This window comes from Anser anser (assembly GCF_964211835.1).
Source record: "Anser anser genome assembly, chromosome: 12".
Classification (NCBI taxonomy): Eukaryota; Metazoa; Chordata; class Aves; order Anseriformes; family Anatidae; genus Anser; species Anser anser.
Window position 1 is genome coordinate 14270372 of NC_139733.1, and position 12156 is coordinate 14282527.

At 56.5% G+C, this 12156-nt stretch overlaps 1 protein-coding gene and 1 long non-coding RNA gene across 4 annotated transcripts in view; one reads left to right on the plus strand and one right to left on the minus strand.

Moving 5' to 3' along the window:
* Positions 1-12156, plus strand: part of SETD5 (SET domain containing 5) — a 77801-nt gene that overhangs the window by 3388 nt on the left and 62257 nt on the right. The window contains exons 2-10 of one of the 3 annotated variants that reach the window (XM_083796101.1): positions 137-245; positions 358-445; positions 2247-2414; positions 4542-4704; positions 5795-5880; positions 6325-6432; positions 6887-6956; positions 7050-7142; positions 8412-8472. In XM_083796101.1, coding sequence (XP_083652227.1) covers positions 137-245; positions 358-445; positions 2247-2414; positions 4542-4704; positions 5795-5880; positions 6325-6432; positions 6887-6956; positions 7050-7142; positions 8412-8472 — 946 coding nt within the window. Of the gene's footprint in view, positions 1-136; positions 246-357; positions 446-2246; positions 2415-2457; positions 2642-4541; positions 4705-5794; positions 5881-6324; positions 6433-6886; positions 7143-8411; positions 8473-9680; positions 9889-12156 lie in introns of those variants that run through there. The other 2 variants (XM_083796102.1, XM_083796103.1) reach the window with 2 other exon arrangements.
* Positions 418-5929, minus strand: LOC310880434. The gene is made up of 4 exons (XR_014571682.1): positions 4882-5929; positions 4517-4666; positions 1313-1511; positions 418-555 (listed from the first exon to the last, which is right to left on the minus strand). It is a non-coding gene; the product is annotated as an uncharacterized lncRNA (long non-coding RNA).

Here is a 12156-nt window from a genome sequence, read left to right on the forward strand (position 1 = left end):
AGCCGACATCGTGCCGGGCTCTTCACGGGTCACAGGGACCCGTCTGTCCCTCTGGGAGGACGCTGTCCTCAGCTGCCCTTTCAGTCTGAGGGCGTTTAAGGCTATCAGTAATGGCTCCTGGCCGCGTTCCCCACAGGAGGCCACCACCCGGTGCGGGAAGGAGAGGTGTTCAACACGCGATACCAGGCTCTGCGCGAGCTGGGCTGCGGGGCCTTTGCCACCGTCTGGCTGTGCCAGGACACGAGGTGAGGGGCTGGCCGCCGTCTGGAGAGGGACGGCCACTCTCCTGGGCAGGGCTTGTCCCTTTCGCAGGCCACCCTGGCGTGCACTGCCTTACAGACATGGTTCGTTTTGTAGGAAGAAGAAGAACGTAGCTGTGAAGGTCCTGAAGAGCAGGGAGGGCTTTGCTGAGGCTGCCCAGGACGAGGTCTCTCTCCTCCGATGCGTATGTAATATCCACAGGCTCTGTGCTTTGCTCCGTGGGGATGGCCGCTGAGTTCAGAGTATCAGCCTCATCGTCCCTTCTGCTTCCAAGTCTCAGCCTAAGGAGCTGGGCTGGGGAATGGAAAAAGACATTAGATAATTCATTAAGTCACACTGGCTCTGAAACAGGCACCTTCTTCTTCCTCCTGCTTGGACAGGTGGCTGTGTCTCACCCCGCCGGCCCATTTCTTTCAGCTGAGACCAAAATCCAGTAAACAGCAGGAACCCAGAGAAATACAGGGTGGAAAAAAAAACACACACAGAAAGGTGGTAATGGTGTTCTTAGGCAGCGATGAGAATGTTTCCACCGTATTTGTGTGCTTCCTAGCTCAGAGGGCATTGCTTTATCACAAAAAAAATACTGAAGTAAAAGGAAATATCCAGGAAAAAAATGCAGGATGCAGCAAACATATAATAAACCTCTCAACTCGGAAAGCTTCCTTCTGCCTTTGCTAATGGATGTAGTAATTAGGTGCATGCATCTGAGTCCCAGCTAGTTGCCTTTGAAGATGGCTTGACCTGCTAGTTCTAGAAAGCTCGTTACAATTCCTGGAGTTTACTTAAATGCGAAGTTACATCAGCTTTATGTGAACAGAAGCTATTACATTTTGCCTTTCAAATTACTCCGAGGCCTTTCTCCAGCAGGTTTTGAAAAGGTTTGTTTTGTACCTGTAAATCTGCAGGCCCTCTCCAAAGGGATATGAGCCAGACTTGGTGATGCAAGAGGAAGTACAAAGTGGCACTAATTGAATGTAATCAAAGGGGTGCTTTTCTACACATCAGCACAATACTGTGTATAGACCGAGCCTTACCCTTAATTTCTTATTACCTCTCTCCAAAAGACACGCCTTCCATTCACCAGAACGTAGCTGGTTCCCAGGGCCACCTCCACCAGCACAGGGGTCCGTGCCCGCAGCGCTGCCAGAAGAGGCGGTCCGGTCCCCCCGCCTTCCACACACCTCCTGGTGCTGGTGCAAACGGATCCAGCAGCTGCACAAAAACCAAACCCTGATCGCCCATGGTTACAGCTGTGTCAAAAAGAAAAACTGAATATATTTATATCTGAATTCATTGTATGTTTGTATTAAATATATATATACACATACACACACAGGATTCATTGCTGTAGCTGGATCAGCGCTCTGTGGGAGCAGCCTCATGCCACAGCGTGCCCTCCTTTCCTGTGAGCCCATGTGGGCTTCAGCACCTGGAGCGCCCTGTGACAAGAACTGCCACCAATTATCCGCGTACTGTGTGAAGAAACATCTCCTCTGGCTTGTTTCTGACCCTCCCAAGGGCTAGGTTTATGTAATGGCTCCTGGTTCTTGAACAAAAGATGTCCCCTTCGCCCGCGACTCAGTATCAGAGATCTCGGCTGTACTTGCCCATAGCCAACCCTTTTTTGGCCCAAAGAGGCCCAATTCACTGGGCTGTTCCAGATGTGGAAGCTGCTCTGCACCCTGGTAGAACAACTAGCCTTCAGCTGGCCAACCACAAGCACAATGCTTTGAATTATTCAGATGCTGAGAGGGTGATGCTCCTACCTGGTCCAGGGGAAGACAACATACAGAAATCTGTTCTGTGGTAACAGACTCAGCTCGTGTGCTCGGAGCCTGGTTTGCTTGATACTGTTTTCACGGGGTTTCTCATGAAGTGTCAACCCCTGGAGGAGAGAGGCTGTAGAACAGGACAAAATGGGTGCAAGGTGTCCTTATTCACATATACGTCTCTAATTGCAGCTTTCTTGGAATTCTCCCCCTCAGGTGAGCAGCATGAAGAGGAAGGACCGGGCAGGAGAAAACATTGTCTGTTTGTTAGATGACTTCAGAATGATCGGAGAGAACGGCTTTCATATCCTTCTGCTGGGAGCGATGCTGGGTCAGCAAAGCTTGGGCTTGCGCTGGAGAGCCACAGGATGGTGTAAAACCAGGGCACGTGAAGGTGGCTGGAGGGGGGAGGTTGACTAAGGAGATATTTGGCTGCTCTGGTGAAGGGTAAAAGGCTGGTAGTAGCACCTTCTCTCTGCCGGTGAATCCATGACTCTCTCCCACATACGTGCTTGGTATTTGAGGCCCTGGGTCCTTCCCTGCGATGTCTGATGTGTAACTATGCAGCTCAGGGACTGCCTTTGCCTTTCGTGAAAAAATCTTTACAGCAGGTGAGAACTGAGCTCTGACTGGGTGAGGGCACCACGGGAGTGTTGGCTGGGCGACAAGTCATTGTCTTCATCCCGGGGTCATCTGCCATGAACTTCCCTATGACTGCATCAAAGGGACAACACAGAGTCAGTGCCCAAGGCATACAATTTAAAGGAAAACAGTAGCTACTTCTTTTGGGCCTGAGGAGAGAAAATGATAAATAAAATGCAGACTGGGAAGTCAACACAATCTCATTAATACAGGGCAGTGTGCCTTTCTGCCCGTGCCTGTAGTCTCATCGGGTGTGGAAACGGGTCAGGACCGCTGATGTGAAGCGTCAGGAATCTGCAGACCTGCGTCAGGGGGTACTGAGATGGCAATTCATTGAATTTTCTAGCAGTTGAGCTGCTCGCAGGAGTAGCAGGGGACAAACAGCCTGCCACGGATACGTTTCTTGTTGACAAACCATGCATTTCTCTGTCCTCCTGCTACCCTGAGAAGTTCCCTCTGGTCTGCTGCCAGACTGACAGCACTCAGCCCAGCTTCCAGCCACGGGTAGCACCGATGGGTCCGGCAGGGCTCAGGGCTGCCCTCGGCTGTCTGCACAGTAATGTCCAAGGCAGTCTGCCTTGTCACGGATTCCTTCCCAGGGCTTTCCAAATTGCTGGTGCAGTTTTCTCAGAGGCAACACTTCCTTCATCCCCTGTAAGGATGTGGCATGCTGATCAAACAGGCTGTGCAAGCTGAGTTTCTTATGTGTTGTCTGTGTAGCTAAGGATTGGGAAACCTGAGTGAGGTTTAAGAATAGTTAACATCACATTTTGCCTCCAATGCTGAGATTTGTCAGAAGTTTGCAGACTTGCCAAGATGAAGATTTGCTACCTTGATTCCTGTGCCCTTCTAGGGACACTGAGAAAAAAAAAAAACACTTCCTCCTCCATCATTTTTCTGGAATATCCACTTCTTCCTCTAAAGAGGTTCCACTAACACCTCAATAAGTTATATGAAAACGTAGTGGTGTTAATCAATGTGCTCCATTTCACAGCCAAGCCTTTTGCTGGATCCACTCCCTTATCTGCATAAATAGGAAAATCTCATTTCTTTTTTTCCCTTCAGATCCGTACTGGGGCAGTATTTACTTCTGATTCACTCCGGTTTAGCTATTTAAATCTTTCCCTGTGTTTCAGTTACCATTTAAGGTTGGTATTTCCCTGGGGCTGGTGTTCATCCCAGAATAGATTTTGATAATACAGAGAAGATTTGCCAGCCCTTTATGACTGACCGGAGTGTTTAGAAAAAGGCAACAAAGCTCCCCAGTAGCCTTTTCGCTGTTATTGACTTCTGATAGCGAGTGTTTCTCTTGCATGCCTTGTTTCTCTCTCCCTGTGACGGCCAGGCTCTCCCTGCTCCGCCGTGAGCTGTTCTTTCCCTACATGGCTCTCCTGCAGCACCCTTAATTCCTCTCTGCACTCACTCACTCGTCATCTCTCCCTCCTCCTGTCCGGGTTATGATTCACCTCCTTCTCTCTCCCTGCACGATGGGACTCCCTCCTGTGCCACGTCAAACTCCCTACAACCGACTCCCAGCTTACATTCCGATGATAATGCTGTGTTAACAGATTGGCACGGTGGGCCAAGGGCTTAACAGCCGCATAAACACAAGTGGCTTTTCAGGAGAAAATTCTGCTTTGTAGTTGCAAGGCCTCCTCCATCCTGTTTCCAGCTCTCTGGGCTCGCCCATCGTGCTGGCACTTGGGGACTCTCTGGCCCTGTCCCCAGGCTCCCTGTGCCAAGCACGCAGGGCCACCGAGCTGATGCTACCCCTCTTTAGGGTGCAACTGCAAGTTCATGCAGGGTGCTTGTACGTCCCTAGCTCCCTCCATCGTGCTGCTAACCTGAGGTGCTGTGATGCTCCCGCAGGTGCTGGCAGGGCTGCACTTCCTGCACAGGCGCTGCCGGATCATCCATGCAGACCTCAAACCCGAGAACGTGCTGCTGTGTGTCCGTGACAAAGGGCTCCAAAGGCTGCTCTCCGACGCTGCCGACTGTGGACAGAGAAAGGATTTGAGGTTAAAGGGAACAGGTGAGCTGCGGAAGTTTTCTACAAGAAAAGAGGCTTAAGAGGGTGTTGTCAGGGACAAAATGGAGAGGTGGGTGCAGATAGCTTAGGAAAAGCTCACAGCTCCTGAAACACCGGTACAAAACAGCACAGGCAGCTTAAATGGCTGAGAGGCCTCTCCTATCTTTGCTTACTACAAACCTCAGACCGAGTGGCTCCAGGTTACTCAAGGCACCCACAGAGAAGTGGTCTTGCCAGTAGGTGTGCGTGGGGGACGACGACAAATCACAGGTGCTCATCAATAACCTCACCACAACGCCGGAGCTGATTCTGTCAGAACGGGAACGTTCCCTCCTCTGGTATTTCCAGCCACCGAACGGATTGGTCTGATCAGAAAGCTGGATGACGCATCTACTCTTTATTTCCCATATTCCTGAGGTTTTTGGGAGACTTGTATACAGTCTAATCTTTGAGGCCTTCTGAAACATGATTTATTTTCAGAGAACGGAGTGAATATAGAATAAAACATAGGGCCAGAGAGTTTCTCAAGAGATTTAGTCTCCCAGCAATGAGCCCCTTTGTATTTTCTCCCACAATGTTCTCCCACGAGCATTTCTCCCATGAGCATTTCTCCCATGATGTTGTCGTTTTGTCCCTCAAACCCTGGAGCAATTAGGGAATGCCAAATTATTGAGAGAGTCTTTTGCTTGGAGCAGAAAGGCACAATGTTAGCCGGAGGCTGACAGCTCAGAGTAAAGCAGTAAAACAAAAATTACCCTTTTCCAGAGTCTTGTGAAAATGTCACCGTCACAGTGCTTGCCGAGCAGGCACCTTGCAGCAGGAGAGGTGCACGTGGTCCCACAACTCCTCTGAAAGCTGCTGTCCTCCCTAACATCCTCTTAGATTTTGACTGGATACCAGCCCTTCCTTTGTGTTTGCTCACAAATCAGAGGTGGCATTTTATCGGTGACGAAAAGGAGCCATCCGTCTAAAGCATTTTTGGACCTTTTAGGTTTAAAAACTTCAAAACTTCATACATGAATCCTCCACAGTAAATGATGAATAGCTGTTGGTTTGGAGAAAGACCTGTTTTCTCTCTGTCCTTTCCACCTAGGAGGTGATCCTGGCAATCAACTGGAAGATTCTGATTTAATGAGCATAGAAGTGAAAATTGCAGATCTGGGCAGCGCGTGCTGGACGGTGAGTCTGCTCCAAGTTCCATGCCAGCGCAGGATGCTCTGCACTTCTTTCCGTCACACTTTGTGTGTCAGTCCTTCCACAGCTGAGTAGTAACTTCAGGGAGTGCTGAAGTGATGCTCATTCCAGTGGGTGTTTTATTCAGCATTCCCAGCTCAGAGCTGGGCACTGTACTCCCAGAGACATCAGCTTTGGATCCTTCTTCAGCTTGCAGTTAGTCCGTACAACCACAAATTCAAAATCGTGTTCACTGTTGAATGCTGGGAGGTAAACTTACCACAGTGTAAGTGGGGCTGAGAACGGGTCTGATGTTTCCTGCACACATTTTAGTACACACATTCAGCTCTGCCCCCGAGATCCTCATTACTGCGCGGACAGCTTGTGACCACAAGCATCGCTGTTACTCATTTACGGATGCTAACCAAAGGGCGTTTGTTTCTATTTCAGTACAAGCCTTTTTCCAGGGAGATTCAGACGCAGCCGTACCGTGCCCTGGAAGTACTGCTCGGATTAGACTACGGCACCCCTGCGGACATCTGGAGCACGGGCTGCCTGGTAGGGCTGGAGGCAACGCGTGCGTGCATGGAAGACGACTGACACTAACAGGCCAGGGCCAGCATGTCCTCAGCGCCCACCTCTGTGCTGCATGTGGAGCACGACTTCCTTGCCGTGGCTGAGTCAGAGAAGGAAAAACAGGCTGTCTGCACTCCTTCACTTTGGACTGAAAGTATGCTGCTGATATAATTCACTATAATTAGTTTACGCTTTGGGCAATTCGCACTCCATGTATGTTAGCTCATAGACTTGACTGGATCAGGCACAAACTGGTTTCCATCCTGATGGAGCTAAAGGAGCTGTTTCACAATGGCACAGGATAGATCAAAGCAGTGTGAGCCTTTCCGTGTATCAGGTCTGTGTGATAGGAAGGGAAATTGGCACCCGTACTGAGTTAACAAGGAAGAAAAACTCCCAGTCGGTCGGTGAATTAACAAGGCTACTCCATTTCTAGGCATTTGAAATGGCAACAGGGGAGTGTCTGTTTGATCCTCAACCCGGGAAATATTTCTCCAGAGATGATGGTAGGACTCCATCAGTTGTATTAATTTCATTGACAGAAGTGTCTCAATCTTTGTACATAGATGTGTTTGTCTTTTTTTTCTCCCTCCCTCCAGATCATGTTGCTCGTATTATTGAACTCCTGGGAAGAATCCCTCCCCGCATTGCTTTCTCCTGGAACAAGTCAACAAAGTTTTTCAGCAGGCCAGGTAAGAATCGGAGTAGGGAAGTTTACTCTAAAAATCACTGTGGATCTCTGGCACACTCCTACTCAGCTCACGCTGAAAACCACCTGAAGTGATGTTACACAACGCAGGCTACAAGCAGGGACAGAAAACTGAGGTGAAGATTTCATAAAGTGCAGTAACACTTCCTGCCCGGCCACCTTTGCAATCCAGGAGCATTCCAGTAATTAATGCAAATGCAAAAGCCTCAAAAATGGTCGTGGCAAATGCCCAACAGGGAAAAGATTTCCATCCTTCCTCCTTTGGATCTGGAGAGCATGGAAATGAGGACAGGAAATAGCTACATGGCAGGAAAGCTGAAAAGAGTGCGTAACCGGCTGCATTTCACCATTCACTGGCAGAGAACAATGATGATGAGGAGGAATGGGACACTCATATCCTTCCATCCTTCCACCATGGCTGCTATATTTAGCCTTCTGACCTAACTGTAACGTCTTTTCTGTTTTAATCTCTCCAATTCCTTTCCCTTTGACTCATTAAGCTTGAAATCCTTGTCTTTTGACTTCAAGGCATTGCATGACTCCATCCTTCTGCAATTTAGTCTGTCCTCCTCTTTCACGCTCACCAGCCATACAGCCCGTCTACCTACGACTCGTTCTGTGTTGCACACTAGTGCCAGGCTGCAGTTCACCACACACCTCCCCGCTCGTTCAGATCCCCTGTTCACGTTTATTCCTTCTGCGGTGCTCAACATACGTGAATCAGAACCAGCCCTTGTTTTATATGCGCTCTCCGTGAGAACCAAACTGGCCTAACCGCACATGCCTAACCTGAACCACCGCATTTACACCACACACTCGCGGGGACAAGGATCGCTTCTTGGTCAGCAGTGGCACTCTTCTGGGCCTCACGCAGCCAGCAGGCACAAAGCAAATTAAACGTTAGTGTCTTGTGACTGTCTGAGGCGCTGCAGCGAGCCGATGCACGCGGGGTTGGACGGGCGCAGGGACTGCGCGGGGCTGCGCCATGACTGTTCTTGGAACATTTTTCACTCCTGGTGTGTTCTCAGCTAAATACCCGAGAAGGGGGAGGCTCCAGACATTAGTTTGGGAAGATGATTTCTGAGAAACACCTGAGAGCCAAGTTTGCCAGCGGAAGTGCGGATGAAGCTGAGGCAGGAAGATTAGTGCAGAAGGGAGGGCTGCTTTGGCTGAACTGCGCGAGGCGAGGAGTTGCAGCCTGTTCCTCTGGCGAAGTGCGATTAAGGTGCCGCGCTCGTGATGTCTCTGACAGGCGCTCTCCTGCGGATCTCCAGGCTCTCCCCCTGCAGCCTCCACACCGTGCTGGTGGACAGGTACAAGTGGAGACAGCACGAGGCCGCCCCCTTGACCAGCTTCCTCCTGTCAGCGCTGCGGTACGCCCCCGAGCACCGCGCCACGGCCGCGCAGTGCCTGCAGCACGCCTGGCTCCGCTCCCCGTCAGCGGCCCCGGGCGGCCTCCCCCCGGCCCCGGGCCGCCCTGCCCCGCTGCGGCAGCCGCTCGGGAGCCCCCCGAGGTGAAGGGGCCGGGCCCGGGCTCGCTGCCGCGGCGGGGCGGCCCCGGGCGCTGCGCACAAGATGGCGGCTGCCGGCGGCGGCCGGGCTGCGGGGCCCTCCCGCGGCCATTTCGTGCCCCGGGGGCTGGAGTTGGGCGGGGGGGGGGGGGAAAGGCGGCGGGGCCGCACCGGGAGGCGCCGCGGGGTGACGGCTCCGCGCCCGGCGGGGTTGTGAGACTTGTGTAAAAAGCCAACGGCGCAGCGGGCATTAAAGGGGTGTTCCGACCGAGTTCTCGTCCCTCGCGTCGCTTCTTCGGCCGGGAGCCTGAGGGGGGCTGCGGGGGGCGCTCTGAGGGGGCGTTTATTGATTACAACCCGCAGGTTGCAGCGGGCGGCCCCGCCGCCTCCTCCTGAGGGGCCTCCCCCCGCGGGCAGCGCCCTTTGTGCGGGGCCGCAGCCCCCGAGGCTCCCCCCTTCCCCTCGGGAGGGCCGCTCCGGGGGCGCCGTGCGACGGAGGCGGCCCCCTGAGGCCCGCGGCCGGGGGCGGGCTCTCCCCTGACAGGACCCCGCCGCCCCCTCCCCCCGCGGCGCGGACGTGCCGAGCGGCAGGCCCCGCGCCCGCCGCAGCGCGCGTGCGCTCCCCTTCCAGCCTCCTGCCCTCCCACCCCCCCTCCCAGCCGGCCCGCGCATGCGCAGCGCGGCCGCCCAGGAATCCCGGCCGCCCGCGCCGCCCCTTCTTTCTGCCACGTGTCCCGACGCGGGAGTCACCGCAGGCCCCGCCCCCCCGCACGTAGCGCGCCTCGGCCACCAGGCACCGTCGCGACCCGCCCGGCCGCGCCGCCTCGACGGCCCCCGGCGGGCCGCCCCGCCCGATTGGCAGCCGGGCGAGCCAATCAACCTCCTCACCCCTTGGGGCGGGCGGGCGGCTTCCAATGAGGATCGAGAAGGGGCGTGGCCGGGCGGCGGCGCCTCCAATGGGAAGCGCGGGGGGGCGGGGCGAGGCGGGCAACGGGGAGCGGGAGTGGGCGTGGCCGGGGCGCCCCTGGCGCCGGCGCCGGGGATCCCCGTGCGCCCAGTGCCGTTTCCGCCCGGCGCGGGGAGAGGCCGCCGCCGCCGCCGCTGCGGGGGGAGGGGCCGCCGCCGAGGGCTCGCCGCCGCCGCCGGTTGCCCGGGAAACGCCGTGGCGCTGAGCCGGGCCTAGTGCCGCGCGGGGGGCCCGGGGAACGGGCCGGCCAGGTAGGCGCGGGGGGCAGCGGGCCGTGCCCGGTGCTGGCGGGAGAGGGGGGAGCGCGTTGGGGCAGCGGGAACCGGGGGTCTCCCGGTGCTGGCCGCTGCCCTGCCCCGCCCCGCCCTGCCCCGCCTCGGGGCCCGGTGCAGGCGCGGCGGGAGGCCCGGCCCGGGCCATCATGGCGGGCACGGGGCTGCACGGCGGCGGCGGCGGGGCTCGGGCCGGTGCTGCGGAGCGGGGCGCTGCGGGGCCTGGCCGGGCGGGGGGAGCCCCTCCGCCGGCCTTCCTCCTCCCTTCTTCCTCCTCCTCCTCCTTCTCGTCGTCGTCGTCCTCCTCCGCCGCCCCGCCGCGCGGCCCGGGGCAGCCCCGCCGTTACCGCCGCCGGCGGGAGGGAGGGAGGGAGGGAGGGAGGGAAGCGGGGGGGGGGGGGGGGCGGTGCGTGCCCGGCATTTTCTGCTTGCTCATGGTGCCGGTGCGCGGCGGGCCGGGGGCCGCGGCGGGGCTCGCCCTGCCTGCGGGAGGGGGCTGGGGACGGCCGGCACGCCGCGCCCCGGGCGGCTCGCGCAAGGTCACCGCCGCCTGGGCACCGGGGGCACCGGGGGGGGGGAGGCACCGGCGGGATCCCCCCTCCCCTCTCCTCTGGGCGAGGTGCGAGGCCTCGCGTCCCCTCCCTCGGGGGAATGGCGGGGGGCAAAGGCGGGGGGGGGGAGCCCAGCGCGTCCCCCCTGCCCCGAGCTCACCTCCCTGAGGGCTTTCCTTAAGGTTTTATTCGGGGGGGGGGGGGGGGGGGGCTCTGCCCTCCTGCCGCCCCCGTAAAGGGTGCGGGGCTGCTGCACGCCCAGGGCCCTCTGCAGCCCCCGGCCATTATATAAGTGGGGTGGGCAGCGGCGGGTGCCCGGCCTTTTGTCACGGATGGGGCTGGGGGAGCTGGAGCCGGTACCCCCCTGGTATGCCGGTACCCCCCGGTGTCCCCATACACGGCAACGGCGTGCCCGTACCCGGCGTATCTCATGTGGCCCCCCCGCTGGAAGGGCTGTTACACCGTAAGGCAGAGCCCCAACCCAGTGGACCGATTTCCTTTTCCCCTCAGCAGCAGCAGGAGATTTCCCTTCTCGCTCGTATAGGAAACACAGGGATTTTTTTTCTTTCCTTTTTTTTTCTTTTTTTTTTTCCCCCTTGCGGTTGACCCAGGAAGTCATCTCGCCGCCCGGCTCCCGCTGTGGAGGTGCGGGGAGGAGGGTGTTGCTTCGCCCTGGATCCTGCGGGTACGCGGGGAAGGCGGTGACAGCAGCTGCCGCGGGCTCTGGAGCTCCGGTTGCTATGAGAGGAGCTCCGGGAGACTTGGCTGCGATCTCCAGGGGAGGACGGCCGAGCAGCCTCCATTAGCCTGGTGCCGAAGAGATGGCTGGCTCGTGGTCAGGGAAAGCGTTTGAGGGTGTTTTTTTTAGGGGGGGGGCCGTTTCTCAGGTCCAGAGCAGAAGCTGGTCTGGTTCGGTCCCGGTGCGACGAACCCGCCGGGGTGGGTTTCAGCCTGGTTCGGTGCTTTGTGGGATCGTGCTCGGGGCTGGAAACCCCGGGTTACCCTCCGCAGATATTTTGGTCTGTGTGAAAAGTAGGCCAGCGAGAATTGCGAGGATCTTCCTGTTAACTGCAGGCTGCAGTCGTGTCTCTCCTGAACTCCAGCCTCCTTCCCAGCCAGTAACAGAGCCAGATGCTTTCCTTATTGTTTGTGTGTCTCCTTCCTCCCCTTCCACCGGCTGGGCCCCACTTGCCTTATTGACTGGAATTTCTGCTGTGTGCGGTGGGTGTGTGCAGCAGACACCAGCCCGCTAGTGCTGAGGAGGGATTTTCCGTTCACAGACCAGGGAACAGTCAAAATAATGGCCCGGCTCAACTTCGGGGCTGGAAGCAGAACGCGGGCAGAGGAGTTTCCCTCTGCTGCCGACTGCGGAGCGCGATTTAACCTCTGCTGCTCGCACGGCCCCGTGGCAGAGCGTGCAGCGACCGCTGGGGAGTGCGGCGGCGAAACATCCTGCGGGTAATGGGAAGATTCCCTCGCTTTGGGTCGACTCGAAGGCTCGACGAAGGAACAGTTTGCAGGAGGCCATTTTTGACGTGACTGTGTAGTGTGGAATCTGCCAGCTCCCATCCACGCTCTGTCTACTTGACTGTAATAGCTTCCCTTTTTTATTTATTTATTTATTTTTTTAAAGGAAGAACGAGCGCCTTTCTTATCTCCTTAACTAAGCGTTTGGCACCGGCCGCTGTCTGTGTGG